The sequence below is a fragment of the Quercus suber genome, unplaced genomic scaffold, assembly GCF_002906115.3.
Source record: "Quercus suber isolate HL8 unplaced genomic scaffold, Cork oak 2.0 scaffold_47, whole genome shotgun sequence".
In the NCBI taxonomy this organism is placed as follows: domain Eukaryota; kingdom Viridiplantae; phylum Streptophyta; class Magnoliopsida; order Fagales; family Fagaceae; genus Quercus; species Quercus suber.
In genome coordinates, this window is record NW_027069512.1 from 1,787,606 (window position 1) to 1,803,698 (window position 16,093).

General features: G+C 33.6%; 2 protein-coding genes across 2 annotated transcripts; one reads left to right on the forward strand and one right to left on the reverse strand.

The window, feature by feature from the left end:
* Positions 1–226: 226 nt before the first annotated feature.
* Positions 227–5,746, reverse strand: LOC112012095 (dolichyl-diphosphooligosaccharide--protein glycosyltransferase subunit DAD1). Its single transcript, XM_024044467.2, has 5 exons — positions 5,546–5,746; positions 5,420–5,467; positions 1,344–1,431; positions 1,029–1,072; positions 227–478 (listed from the first exon to the last, which is right to left on the reverse strand). Exons 1-5 carry the CDS (start codon positions 5,627–5,629, stop codon positions 395–397), a joined length of 348 nt encoding a protein of 115 aa, XP_023900235.1. The 5' UTR covers positions 5,630–5,746; the 3' UTR covers positions 227–394.
* A 2,548-nt stretch (positions 5,747–8,294) lies between these two features.
* On the forward strand, positions 8,295–13,428 carry LOC112012097 (uncharacterized protein At1g32220, chloroplastic). Its single transcript, XM_024044469.2, is given in 8 exon segments — positions 8,295–8,432; positions 8,515–8,611; positions 8,702–8,790; positions 8,883–8,938; positions 9,151–9,255; positions 9,258–9,296; positions 12,461–12,586; positions 12,973–13,428. Coding segments are annotated over 8 exon segments (903 nt in total). The 5' UTR covers positions 8,295–8,337; the 3' UTR covers positions 13,269–13,428.
* The last annotated feature ends 2,665 nt before the right edge of the window (positions 13,429–16,093 follow it).

Below are 16,093 nucleotides of genomic sequence, written 5' to 3' on the forward strand. Positions count from 1 at the left end.
ACAACCTTTATTACAACTTATTAAAGTGACTAGATGTAAAAAAAAAGTAGCATCACTTTTAAATATATCCACCACTAATACCATATATATAATGCACTAGTTGTGAAAAATTTCGTGACTAAATTTATCAACCTGAGAAACCCAAGGATGCTACATACCAACAAAGCTTTGTTTAGGTGTCTAATTCTTTAATAAAGAATGAGGCTTCTCAAAAAAAAAAATCATAGAAAATTCAATTGCAGGTGCTTTTTTCATATATAGTGAGCTCCATAAGTTACAACCTAAGAAAAATTGCAGCATCAATGGCAAAGTCTAGTAATGGCAATAACTACTTTATGGCCAAGTCTAGTAAAAGTCCAAGGAACAGCATTACAGAACGCCCATAGATTGCAATCTATCCAAGGAAATTCATAATAACCAAATGAAGCACCAAATTGCAGAGAACAAAATCCGCAAAAGCACGCTCTGGTGGTAAATCCTGCAAGTTGATGGAACAGATAAACTAGTAAGAATGAGTATTATCAAGATTATGATAGTGCTCGCTTTTTTCTGCTCTATAATTGCATTCAACAAAACTTTGGTGTTGTCCATTATGTTCCCAATGCACTTGGGCTTCCAAAGCCATATGGTTGAATTTAATTTGGGAAACTAAAGTACAACACCTAAGGAATATATATAAGTTTGAACAAATTTTGGCTTCAAACTAGTTTAGAGCTATCTTTCTCCAACCCCTATGTGACAATTTATAAGACAACAAGATAGCTCCAAACTAGATTGGAGCCAAACTTTTTCCAATAAGTTTTACCCTTTTACATTTGTTGGAAATTGCAAGAGGGGGAAGGGAATGGGAGGAGGGGACCGAGGAAGGACAAAAAATTCATGCCATTTGCCTTTCTATGTTTGCAGCAAAACAATAGTACCAATTAGCCAAGCCAACAAAATTTAAATTCTTTCAGCAGGTTGTTTCATTACCTTCTGAGCAACAATCAGAGCAGAAGAGAAAAAAATGTAGTGGAAAGGAAATTTACCTTGAATTCCTTGTTTTCTTTGTTCACTTGAATGCGGAGACAAACTGCAGTAAAAAACAAGCCTATCAGCCACAAATTCATTCTCTCCAAAAACTACATAATCAATCAGCAAGTATGCAGCTTGGATGCCAAGAAGTATATACTAGCAAAAAGAGGGGCCGGCTTAGAAAAGTATAATGGAAATCAGTAACCAACATTAATTCAACTTATTTAGAATTATTTGGTGACATGGTAGTTATAAAGCTAAGTCAGAGTTCAGCATGTGTCATGTGATTTGCTCCTCACAAAAAATATTAAACTAAAAATCCAGCTTACCAGCAAGGACTGCAGTCCCTATGCAAGAAAGTACTCCTGACAGAAACGAGTTGAATGGAAATGATCCAACAATAGCCATGTATACTACCTGTTCATCAGCAAGAAGGCAAACTACTTGTCAAAACTGGACCAGGTAAGATCTGAAACCAATTAAAATCTTCTTTATTCAATGAAACACATATGCATAAAGAATTAAAAATAAATGGGGAATACAGAACCAGTCTCTAATTAGTTAAATTTCTAGTTGAGATTGATCTTCTAGAAATAAAACCTTCCTAAACCAAGGTTAGATTCAAAAAGGCAGATTATACTGATAGAACTTGAATGTAAAACTAAAAGGCCAAAGAGGAAGTTATATTCCAGGCACAATAAGATATAGAACTTATGACCAAACGGATCGCACACAAATAATAAAGCAGCAAGGAAACCAAAATATAAAAATCAGCCACAACCATACCAAACATCATTTAGTGAATCTAGCTGCTCATAATGTTTTAAGTAACGATGTGGCAAAATCATCTCTCTTATCCCAATGTCAGGTCTGACTCAATAATGGGCTTCAGGAAAAGAAATTTATTGTCAATAAATTCCGCTTTAGTGAGCAAAACAAGATTGTTCAGGGAATATATGAAAACCAATTTGAAGATGAGATAGAAGAGCTGCAAAGGGCTCTGAAGGAAAAAGAGAGAAGGGCACAGAATACTGACTACTACCATAAATTATCTCATGTTGAAGTTGCTCAACTACTGGGCACCAGCGGAGAAAGTAATTAACTAGCTTAAAAGCATCAAACAAGGTTCACGGTTCTCCATAAGATAACCCACAGGAAAAACTTCAAAAAGAAGCGTCAGAATTGAGGTGCTAGTACAAGAAATATAGAAAACTATAATTGGCAAAGGGATGGGAAAGGTTGGAGTGAGTCTGAGGTTCAAATCTAACCAATCGGGAGAGAGAGTAAATTTTAAGCTAGCCAAACAACAAATATTAAAGATTTAAAAAACAAGTGAAAATTCAAAATTGCTGATTGTGCAAAGCAAGATAAAGCTCAAGATCACCAAAATCAAAAGATTTGCAAATACGATGATGAAGAAGATATCAGAGAATCAATTACACCACACTACATAAAAAGATATCAGGTGAGGATCAAACACCCGAAGTAGAACTTTGACAATGCTAATTATGAGAAACTGGAAGAAGGTAAATCATTTATTCATAAGTTTGTAACTTGCTGATATACTTGTCAAAAAGAAAAGTCTGTATCTTGCTGATATAATTTTTTGTTTCTTTTTGTCACCATAAAGCCTAAGTTCTTACTATTCTTATCAAGCTGTCATCAATTCATGTGATAAGATCTTCTTGTTGAACAAGCTGCATCAGGATGCTAGATGCCTATATATATAATCAGAAGGTCAAAAATTACTTTACCATTTTGGACCATACTTATCTTCTATGCCTAATTCAAAGAACTAATAAACACTGCAAAGCTTGCAAGCATTAGTTGTAGTGAGTAAAGTCACAAAATATTTGCAAATATCTGTTGGCATCAAGACCCATTTTAAGGAGGTATTAAATGAGAGGACTAGGAAGGGATGTAGAACAGGTACATCGGCAATCTAACATTCAAACTAGATGTACAGGAATTAACTCGGATCTTCAAAACAGAGATGCATCTAAATAGCACTTTCCAAGGACCCCAAAAAAAACCCTTAAAACACATTCCACAGAGGACAAATATCCCTAACAGTTAAAGGGAAAAAAAAAAAAAAAACATATTTCCACAAATTCCAATGTTCAGAAAGATGAAAAACAGGACAATCACCCTTGAAGTGCATATAAAACTGGCAAAGAAATTGAAGGATAAGAAATAGCTAATATTTGTGTGCGTGTGTAACCATAGATGAGTCATGCTATTAAAAAAGATTTCCTGAAAAGTAAAAAGCCCAACACGAGTGAAATTTTGGGGATGGAACACAGGTGAAATTTTGGCAAGACTGATAGAGTGGGGAGAATTCTCTAGATGTCTGCTACCCTGAGTTATTTCGGATCTATCCTAATAAGGAGGCAAGTGTAGCGGATTTAATGCAGTTCATTAATGAGGTTCTTCACTAGGATCTACACTTTGTACAGGCCATACAAGATTGGGAATTGGAGTCCTTGATGACTTTCATGGATACCATTTATGGTTTTAGATTTAGAGGGATTGGGGACGATAAGATGTGCTGAAAACCTAATAGGAAAAAGGGCTTCAAGGTTGGTACTTATTACCATCTTCTGGATACAGCTGCAATCACCAGTGAGCATCCTTTCCCTTGGAAAAAAATCATATGGAGATCAAAAGCCCCTCTGAGAGTAGCCTTCTTTGTATGGACTACAGCTTTGGAAAAAATTTTGACTATTGACAACTTAAGGAAGAGAAAGGTAAGGATTACAGATTGGTGCTATATGTGTAAATGCAATGGTGAATCTGTTGATCACCTTTTAATACATTGCCCTATTGCTTCAGATTTGTGGTCCATGATTTTGGTTTTGTTTGGAGTTTTGTGGGTGATGCCAAAATTTGTAGTTGAGCTCTTAGCTCGTTGGCAAGGTCATTTTGGTCGTAATCGAAATGGTCATATTTGGATGGTTATCCGCCATTGCCTGATGTGGTACATTTGGAGAGAAAGAAATAGCAGGAGTTTTGAAGACACCGAAAGTTCTTTGCCTAACCTTAAGTTGTTCTTTTTTACAATCTTATTGGATTGGCTGACAACCATGAGGAACCTTTCTTTATTTTCTATAGTTGATTTATTAGATTTATGCAATTTTTGCAACTGATTGTCTACCCCAGTATATTTCTTGTATACTTGGGTGACTCATTTTTCCTAATTTATATAATCTTATTACTTATAAAAAATAAAAAGAAAAATTTTAAAAAGAATAAATAAAAAAAGCCCAACAGACTTTAATAGCAAAACTATAATTCTTTGTTGTCAAAGAAAAATCCTAAGAGAACATATAGAGTTACAGGAAAATTTTGCTTTAAACCCTTACAAGTCACAAATATGCTACGCGACCATGGAAAACTATATCCTCCCTCATGATTGAATGATTGTGTTAGGAAATAATCCCCCATGTTCTTTCTTAGATTTCATAGATAGCTTGAACTTAAATATGTAAAATTCAAGATGTATTTTGTATTTCTTAGTCAATTTTGTGGAAATATATAATTTTCAACTATAAAAAGAGTATAAGCACCCGAGCTATCTGAATTGTATGCAATGGCTACTATAAAAGATCAATTAGAATTGTAGTCTTAGGAAATTAGTTCATAAAGTAAGATACAGAAATAACCATCTGGTGTCAAATAAGTTATCCCATGCATTTATAAACCCAAATGGCATGAACAATGATGCCAAAACATCCTTCCATATTTTCTAAATTCCCAATTTCCTCAGCAAAAAAAAAAAAAAAAAAAAAAAAGGAGAAAAATAGTAGAATTTTTTGAGGAGCAGGAGATCATACAGTTTTGCCATTCAAATAACATTCCTTTAAGAGAGACTGTACACCGACCCTTCATGGTGCTTATTCATCCACAGCATTTTTTTAGTTCTCTTAATTGTATGAATATCAGATCACAATTCACAATTGCCAATGAGATCTAGCTCAACCAGCACCTCCTCCCCTTATAAGCCGTAGGGGGTCGCGAGTTCAAGACCCATTCATTGGGTGCTTGTGTAACTTATCAATAAAATAAAATATAAATAAATAATTTCAGATCATAATTCTTTAGGGCCTCATATTGGTAATAAAATTTCCATTTCTCGTTTTATTTTCTTTATATATATATATATATCATTTTTTCAGGGAAACAAAACAGCTCATCGAATTGGATGCAACAACTGATCTAAGATGTCAATTTCAATTTTTAGAATCCAAAAACAACACCAAAACACAATGTTTAAAATATTACATTCTACTTTCTCTTCTTTCTTTTTTTTCCCGCATTTTCTCATCAACCAAACAGAAAGGGAGTTTAACATAAGCATTTCAAACGTTTTACAGAGAGTAAATTATATAATGAAATGGAAAAATACCTGGATCAAAGCAGTGAAGACAGAGAAAACCACATAGAGATCGATGATCTGCAAAAAAAATACGATTGGTGTTAAGATCTTAAATTATAGAGAGAGAGAAAAAGAGAAATTGCTAGAGAGAGAGACCTTGAGATTAGTGGGAGTGGTTGCATAAGCAGATCGGAGAGAGTGGAAAAGAGCCTGGGTGTCCTTGCTCGTAGTCTTCACCATTGCAAAACCCTACTTTTTTTTTCTTCTTCTTTCTCGCTAACGAGCTTGACTATACAACAAATATATGGTAATGGGATGAAGACCCTGCCCCCCTGACTTTTTTTCACGGGTCGTCGTAAAAATGGAAGTGGCAATTTCGTCATTTTCTGCTGATCTGATGGGCCTCTAACTCTAATGGGCTTCTACTCTAATTTTTCTTTTTTCTTTTTGTCTTTTTTTTCTTTTAAAGGAAAAAATGAGCTTTCACTCTTAATTAACATTAATATTTCGTGAGTTTCTGTTAACTCAATTCATAAAAATTTTTGTTGTTAAATAATAAATCTGAAGTTTAAATCTCTACCTTTATCAAAAATCGATTGTTATTTTGGTGGAATAATAAACAAAATAGTTTCTCAATATCATTTTTTCTTTTAGTAATAATTTAATTGAAAAATTCAACACACTCACAAATTAAATACAATTACCAAAACCAAAAATCAAAACATACACAAAAGAGTTCAAAATTTGAAAATATATATAAAAAAAAAAATTACATAAGAAGACCAAGAACTAAAATGGGTGTCCATTGTTTTGTTTCTTTATAGTAAACTTCTTTTGACATAATATCCTACACACAAATTCAAAAGCAAATAACAATAAGTAAGATGAATTTATTAGATTAAAGCATAAATTATAGACTTTAATTATAGGGATGGCTTATTGGTTAAGATGGATGGTATTGAAAAGCCATGGTTGAATTAATACGTATAAGTTCTAAAATTTTTGATAATAGACTTTTAGTTGGATTATAATTTAAATTTCTAAAACTAGGATGATAAAACTTTATCTAAATTTATCCTTTGGTCAAGAGCTTTGTAGCTTAATATCCTAATAAAATATTATTTTAATAAGATGCAATTTGAGAAAAAGAAAAAGAAAAAACAAAAACATGGGTTGTATGAGATTTAAGTTTATAAGGTTTTTTTTTTTTTATAATAAACTTTTAGTTTGGATATAATTTAAATCTGTTTTAAATTATTGTTAAATCATGCAACTTGAGGAAAAAAAACAAAAACAAGATAAAATCTTTATAATAGACTTTTAATTTGAATAGAATTTAATTTTGTTTTAAATTATTTTTAAGTATTATGCCTTAGTCAAAACATGGTTTTTTTTATTAAAAAAAAAATTATATAAATAAAATGTGGGTTATTGTGTGGGATTTAAGTTTATAAATATTTTATAATAGACTTTTTATGGCTTTTGAGAACAGGACAATGTCGTCTACATCGGGCTGCTGATGCTTGTTTTAATATCGTTTATGTTCTTTTGCTTTAGCTTATGATCTAACAACATTGATACTTGTTTTAATATCGTTTATGTTCTTTTGCTTTAGCTTATGATCTAACAACATTGATATGATTTCTTGCCCTGTAATGAGTAGGTAGGAGGAAAGGGATCCCCTATTTGAGGCCTCTGCTAGGCTTGAAACTCTCGGATTTTCCACCGTTGACTAGCACCTCAAAAGAAATAAAAGAAACACTTGCTAGAATCTATTATGTGAACACTTCCAGCTAACTTTATCACATGCCTTTTGTAGATCCAACTTTATAGCCATCAATTTAGGTTTTGTTTTCCGAGAATTGAAGCCATGAAGCACTTCTTGTACAATAACCTGGTTCTCGTCAATCCAGGGGTTGGGAATGAATGCAAACTGAGCTAGTGATATAATATTGTCGAGGAGGGGAATAAGCTTGGCAACAATAATCTTGGAGATGATTTTATAGATGACATTGCATAGGATTATGGGCTTGAAAGGATTCACAGTTTATGGATTATAAATTTTAGGGGTGGGGAGAATTAAAGATTTGTTTACCTTTTCAAGCATTGAGCCGAATCGAAAAAAGGATGTGACTGCTTTGATTACAATTTTCCCTACTGCGGGCCAAAGTTACTTGTAGAAAATCACAATAAATACGTTTGGTTCGGGGGCTTTCAAATCCTGTATTTGAAATAGAGCGTCTTTGAAGTCTTATCTCATAGGAATGAGATTCTTAAGAGCTTAGTGTTTTCATCTTCAGCGACTCACGACAAAATCAGGTGGCCAAGATGAGTGGTGAATGAGACATCTTCTTCTTGGAATAAACTCTTGAAATTGGTGAGAAAGGATTAGTAAGCAAAGAGCCGTCGTGCTACAATTAAGATGCAGTTGATTTTGAGTAGTTGCGAAAAGGTAATAAGTTTATGTGGAAATTATAAACAATTACTCTCCATCTATCACATAAAAATAACGACAAAAAATGATGAGAAGTTGTAGTCTGAAAATAATTATATATATATATATATATATATAAAAAAGAGGAAAAAAAAAAAACTTGTTTTATACAACCGTGAAATGATGATTTATAGTCAAATTCTCAATTGTTTTAGGCATTGGTGGGCAACTCACGTTATCTTATGAGTTAAAAAAGAACCAATAGAAAGCAAAGTACGGGCCTTATCTCGGGCAGGTACAGTTTGGCGTTGACAGAAATTTCGGAAGCTGTAAAGGAATGACAAAACACCTTACTAAATACTGTATTATCCTTTAAAAAACTTGGTTTAAAAATGTTGGTGGCATAACCTTTTTCAAAAAATAATAAAAAGATTCGTTATTAATATATATATATATATATTTTTATATTAGTGCGAGTGTGGAGCAGTGAGCACCGAGAGAGAGAGTCTCCAATATGGCTTCGTTTTCGCCCTTCTCTGCAATTAGCTCCGCTCCCACTTCCCTTACCACACTTCGTACCCGTCCTCCCACCTCCCATTTTCGCAACCGGTCAGCTCTCTCTCTCTCACACACAAACTTTTGTTCTATTGATATTGTGAGGTGATTATATGTGTATCTTCTTTTTGTACAGGATTGGTGTGAGATGCAGTTATGCAGAAGCAGCAACCATAAGGGATGATTTTAAATCTGCTACAATTGATGTTGTAGCTGATATTAAGACTGAAAGGGTACCACTGCACACTTATTACCCAAATTCTTAATAATAATTCATACCTCTCATGATTGAACATGCTTTTCCCTTTGATTATTATTAATAGGTTGTAGTCTTGGGAGGAAGTGGCTTTGTTGGTTCTGCTATTTGCAAGGCTGCTGTTTCCAAGGGCATAGAGGTCATAAGCTTAAGCAGGTCTGAAAATTTTGTTAATACATTTTACTATTATTGTTTTTTATTTGCTTTTCTGTACTACATATACGCACCACCTCCTTTCCATGTCGCAGGTCAGGGCGTCCTACTTACCCAAATTCATGGGTGGATCAGGTAAATTGGGTGACAGGTACATACAAATACAATACATATATTTATTTTTTATATTATAATTATTCCGCGAATCCTGGCGATGGTCACTCCACAAATTCAAGTGTTTGTGGGATTTAAGGGGCAAGAGTTAGGGTTCAAGTTTCCAGTAAAAAGATCCACATATATATATATATATATACACTTAGTTTATGTGCAGACTGTTATATTAATTTTCATTATTATATGCAGGAGATGTTTTCTATGTGAACTGGGATGAAGTACTGGCTGGAGCTACTGCTGTGGTTTCAACCCTTGGAGGTTTTGGTAGCGAGGAACAAATGCTAAGGATTAATGGGAGGCTAATGTTGTGTCAGTTAATGCTGCAAAGGATTATGGTAAGGAAATGTTTAATTCTCATTCTTTGCAACAAACTATATTATTGAGGACCTTATTGCTTCATTGTTGTTGTTTGTTATTTCTTTCTTTCTTGCTAATGAACCTGTTGTTGGAACTTTTTTTTTTGGGTAGAGACCTAATAAGAAACATATATCAATAGAACTCAATCTCCTATGCTCCACAGAATTTTGTTTTCATCCCCATTCTAATCAGTAATCAATGTCAACCCACCTTCTCTAGATGCAAAAGATCTTTCAAAGAGCTTGCTAATAGTTCTTTTTATAATTTTTTGGATAACTACTTCTCCTTCATTTTAATTATGGTGGATGACTTACATTAGACGGGTATGCTATTCACTTAGTTGGAAATCAATACTGAATAAGAATGGAGAGCCTCAAGTATTTAAAGAGAAAAAGTTCCTTAGGCTTTCAGCTTTTTGAATATCTTGTCCATCAGGAGAAGGAAAGGGAGCTGGGGATTTTCACTGATCTTATATTCTTTGTGATTTTTCACGCATTTTTGTTTCACTAAGAAAAGTTATGATATTCAATTAGTGATGATTAATAACTTGATATATGATTAAGTTTTTGTGAAATTTTATGTGGAAACCCCAAAGTATCTGGGCTATAAAACTTAGATTTCCGTAAAGGAGGAAAGGTTGCAGTATCCTTAGCTGAGTTTATCAGAAACCTATGGCCCTAATCAATCTTTTTATCTGAAAATGCAGTCTTATGAAACTTACTTCCCAATCTCCAGCTGTGTTAGCCACGTAGGAGCTACCTTAGAGAAATCATTTCTTCATCTCATGATTTCAAGGGAATACTGCAAAGAAGCATAACAGCTCATACAGAATATTAAATTATTAAATTATTAACAGCAACAATGTTGGTGTGTCTTCAACTGTTCAATAGCCACTTCCTTTCAAAATTTGATCTGTCATTGCAGGGAAACTCACAAAAGAAAAGGGAAAGAGGGGAACTGTGAGTGAACTGGACATGTTGTGTTTTGACCGGTGATATATAAAATCATGCTTGAAGTGCATGATTTCTTGAAATCATGGGTTCTAATTACAATTTATTTGTTTACTTTGGGTCTTAGTGGGATGGAAAGTGTCTTCCACCCAAAGAAGCACGTTGTAGGTTCTAGTCTAGGAATCTACCTCTCCCAAAAATATTTGTGGAGTAAGGCTACCCACCAATCATCTCTCACTGATCCTGCAAAAGTGGGAGCTTTGTGCGTTGAATATAAACTTTTTTATTCTTGGTCTTAGGATCTTTTTTATTCTTGATCTTAGGTTCTATGGTTAAGTCGTGCTTTGCAAACATGATTTTAAGTTGAAGACACAACTTCTTTGAGGTGGCTCCTACATGGCCAAAACAGTTGTAGAATGGAGAATTAAGCTCAGTAGAGCTGTATTCTTAAAATTAAAAAAAAAAAAAAAAAAAAAAAAAAAAACACTAATAGGGCCTAGTCAAAATGAAAAAATAAAATCATCCTTAGCTGTTTTGGCTGGATTCCAATCTTCGAGCTTTCATCCACAACAATAGTCAAGAAGATGAAACCTCTTCTTGTTATAAAAAATTCAGCTTTTTTAGCTAACAGAACCCTCAAAGTTCCTGAAAACTTCTGTGTGTTTCTGGTATTATAGTTGGTACCAAGAATGTGTATATCACAGAATTTTTGAACTTGATATGTTGGAGAAGATAATTAAGATGTAGACAATAATGCATCATGATTTATGAGATAACAAGCTTTCACAGGTGGTACGATACAAGGATATTTACATGGTAACCTTTAACCTTTTTTGATTACCTTCCTTGCGTATGTATAAGATCGAATCCATTCAATTTCTAAAAAGGATTACTAATCCTTACCGAAGGATCAGAGAAAATGGGTCTAGACCTCTTGCAAGAATGATTTGGAAGATCCGAAACCAAAAATAGTGGTATTGCTAAATATATTTGAATAATATTTAAAAGATTTTATGAAATGGTGATTCAAATGAAATTATTCGAAGTGGATATTATTATTTTATATCTAACCAATTAGATGAATTACTCCTAAAATAAAAGTTCACATAACAAAGGCAATTTCCATTGGCTTTTCTTGAACGAATTTCATAATCCTCTACCACATGTTCTTTCTTGTCTCTTTCTTGATGTTCCAACTTGTTGGAACCCCCAAATATTGGCAAAACTACAACTATTGTTAATCAAGGAAATTTCATCTCTATCGAAGATCCAGAGTTGATCCAATTCGAAATAATTATATCATTTATGTATCTGCAATTCAATATAGATATATATTATCTATACCACTATAGATTATGTATGCCCCTCTGAGCTAATATCCTGTCGTGCGGGCCTCTTGCCAGGGCCCGCTATGCCAAAAGCAAGAGAAAGCCATCCCTCTCTTTCCTTTTTTACAGTCCCATGTCCCTCCCATGTGGCGACATGGGAATTTTTGCATCATTGCTAATTCGATAATAGTTGGTTTTAGTTGAAACTTTCACTTTCACAAACTTGGGAAGTCCGATATAGATTGAGTTTCTCTTTTATTTGTCAGAAAAGGTGCCACTAATTAAGATTGGGAGACATATGAAAAACAAATAATTGCATAACAACATTATTCGTTTTATAGGTTGTTGCTTCCATTCAATTAATGCACGTCTGCCTAAGAACTGTTAAATACCCTAAACAGGGCATGGTTTGACGCTTGTGCCGTTTTGTAGCCTAATTCTTTATTTGAAGGCAGAAAATATCAGATGATAACTGAAATATTTATACCAAGTAACAGGCTGGAGTTAGAATAATAGTTGTATATTACCAGTTTTCTGGTCCGTCTTTTTTTTTTTTTAATAAATTTTTTATTAGATTTTATATTATTATTATTATTATTATTATTATTATTATTATTCTAGGCAATATTGTGGAGCATAATAGTTTACAGAAGTAGTGGAAATCTACTACCAGAAATTGAATAGAAATAAAATTTAATTTTCTTCAAATATCTCCAGTATCATCAAATATATCATACTGCCATATATTTGTTTTTATTCTAATGTCTTTGGAATTTCTCAATTATGTACAAAGGCATATTGATATTGAAAGTATCATGCTAGGAGAGATATCATCTCTTATGTTTTCTTTGTTTCTCCTGGCAGGCATCCCAAAGTTTATATTGATCTCAGTGCATGATTACAATTTACCATCATTTATACTTTCAACTGGATACTTCACTGGAAAGAGGAAAGCAGAGGCAGAAGTTCTTTCCAAATATCCCAACTCTGGTAATTTACCCATCATTTACTTTTTGGGAAAAAATTAAAGATTCTCTCATTAGGAGCAGTACATATTTGGCTTGTCAGTACTTTTGGTGCACAAGAAATGAAAATAGGTACCAATGTAGAAACTTGTTAGGCATATTTGTGACTGAGTGGATGACAATCATCTTTGAACCATTCATTTAGGATGATCAATGAGTTTGCTAGATGTTGCTAATCTTCATACCTGCCTATTGATCTACTTAGTCGGTGATCAATTAATGGTAAATAATTACCAGAATTTTCTTAATACAGAGATCAGATATGTATACAACAACATTCCCCCCAACAAAAGAAAGAAAAATCCCTCATTACTTCATTATTTTGACATTATACTGAAATTTTAATTTCAGGTGTCGTATTAAGACCGGGTTTTATATATGGGAAAAGGAGGGTGGATGGTTTCGAGATTCCTCTGGATTTAATAGGGGAACCAGTGGAGAGAATTCTGCGTGCTACTGAGAGCTTTACCAGACCTTTGAGTTCTCTTCCAGCATCTGATCTGCTCTTGGCTCCTCCTGTTAGTGTTGATGATGTTGCACTTGCAGCTATCAACGCAGTCTCAGATGATGACTTCTTCGGCATTTTTACAATTGAACAAATCAAGGAAGCTGCAGAAAAAGTGAGGGCAGAAAAAGTGAGGGTCTGATTTAGCTTATCTCCATATAGTCAAAGATAGTAATTAGACAGGCAGGTTTATGGGTATCACATAAGACGTTTTATGGAGACAAAATACATTGAACCATTGTAAGGTTTGGAAATGGCTTATACAAACTGGCATGAGGTAAAACTTTTACATTTTCGTATTATCGGCATTTGAAGTCCCATAGTTTTCTGGTTGTTTAACCAAAATGTATCAATTTATAATGTTACTAGTAACCACAACCACCAATCCTACTACTTTGTTCTTAGTGTGCTGACCAGATACCATGCCTATAAATGACCTAAGAGCCATAGGTATTGTGTAAAGGGTCTTTGTGAAAGGCTTCCTGAAACCTTTTTAGGTTTTTGTACAATGTCCTACCATTATCTTGTAGTCCTAGTAACTTGCATAATAATGTATCTTGAAACCTTTTAGGTTTTTTCTACAATGTCACCATTAGATCTTGTAGTTCTAGTAACTTGCACAGTGATATTTGAGCTTTCAATTTCAGCATTGGGCCATAATATTCATCTGGGAGGCGTGGGCCTCTGAACTTATTTGTCCCAAAAAAATGATGTTAATTGGGGAGCTAAGCAAAGAGATCATTAACTTAAGCTTATAGTTCCCCCCGAGTGGGGGGAGATTAGATTCGATAAAATAAAAGATAAGGTACATAGTCAACAAGCTTGATTAGTGTATGCGTAGGAAGAAAGGATATTAGATTTGATAAAATAAAAGATAAGGGAAAATAGTCAACAAGCTTAAATTAGTCTATGCGAATGTAGCTGCTGAACATCCTAAATGTAATCAAAATGCAAGTGATTTGGACAAGCGCAAAAGATACAAAGAGAGTGTATATCATAAGATCCCATGATCCCCGTTCATCAGTACATTTATTTGCTTCACGATGGATGTGCTCCATAGAAACTTGTCATGACCTAGTGACTAGCGGGGGATGTTCCTGCAACCAGAGACCAAAACGAAAATGAGTAGGAATATTAGCTAGTAACAAACCTAGATACTTGAAATTTTGAGAATTAAATTAGTAAAAAGCCTTCATTCCATGCCAATAATAATCCTTTCCTATAGTTGAACTAGTTGAGGTTCCTATGGACTAAAATTACCCAAACGATCACGTATCAATCCTCAGCTGGAGTAGACTATTTCTTCTACAACTACCCTACCATCAGTGTCAAAGTTTGACACTACCACAGCCTGTTTTTGGTAAAATATATCAATATCTTTTTAATTTATTTTTTCTGGAAAAAAAAAATTAGCTTCTTGGATTTATTTTAATTGTAAAACCTAAAACAATGTAGTTTTGAGGTCTCTGATGGCACAATTCTAACGGAAACTAATGGGAGTACCGATTTGAATCATGTTTAAATTTAGAGGATTGAATTGAATAAAATTAAAAAGAAAAATTAGAATGCTGAAATTAATTTTGGTCATACTTAGACTTGTGTTTTACATTTTTGTCTAAAATAAATGCCACTTTACATATCTAAACATGCACAAGTTAATATAAGGGCAATATAGTTTCATCTCTAATTCTCCAATTGCAAAATAAAAATGGGATTTTACTTTTGAATATTTTTTATAAAAATTTAAAAAAGTGAATATTTATAAGTTTATTGAAAATGCATTGTTTGAAATTGTTGTGCTTAAGAAAAATGATTCAATAAAAATGATCAACCTCATTTTTGGGTTTTGGGGTATTTTGGTAATTTTTTGGGTTTCAGGGGTATTTTGGTAATTTTTTGGGTTTTGGGGGTATTTTGGTAATTTTTGGCTTCCGGGGTATTTTGGTCATTTTATTGGTTTTGGGGGTATTTCGGTCATTTTCTGGGTTTCAAGAGTATTTTGATCATTTTTTGGGTTTCGAGAGGTATTTTGGTCATTTTTTGGGTTTTAGGGATATTTTGGTCATTTTTAGATTTTGGGGGTATTTTGGTCATTTTTGAAGATTTTAGACTACTTTGGTCATTTTCACTTTAGTGGCAGTTTGGTAATTTTGATAATTGGGTAATTGGGTGGGTTGGGGTTTACCCATAATAATTGAGTTGTGTTGGATTTGGATTAGAAGCAATTGGTTAAATGGGTTTTAAATGGGTAAATGAGTTTTATATTTTCAACCCAATTATGCACACCTCAAACCCACCCATTTGCCACCCTTCCACAGGGCACAGGTGGAGGATGATATTCAATTAGGGTGTTTGTTAATTGTTACGAGTATCCTCTAACTGATAAATTCAATAATAAACCTATTCAGTAAAAAGCCAAATACGAAGATCAGGGACAATGGTAATCCATGGGTAACAATAGTGATGGATATATATATATATATATATCCATCACTAATAAAAAATATCAGCTAATATACTAGTCTAGGACTCTCTAGTCCAATGGCAATTTCTTAATAAGAAAAGTAGAGCAATTGTGGAGCTTGGAGTTTCCACATCCACAGCCAATTCCAAAAGATTTTGACTTCTAGAATGAGTGGTGTTCAGTGAGAAATTTGTAGGTAGAAGACATCATACAAATGCCAGATTTCAAGTTAAAAATAAAGAGTGTCAAAAAGTTCTGTATAGAGTAAGGAAATGAAGTAGCATGTATGAGATGAGATTGAGGAACTCAAAGATGAGTGTTCCCCGAATTAGTAGGTGAAATAAAATGAGGCCTGCTAGAGTGACAGAGATTTCATTTTGTTTATTACCTGCTCTTAGTCTTAACCCTAAGTTGGTTATAAAATCAATTAGCTGGTCAATCAAGCCTATAAAAATCCTTAGATTGGTGGCAATTTCACCGTACCCATCCAAACTAGAGTATCT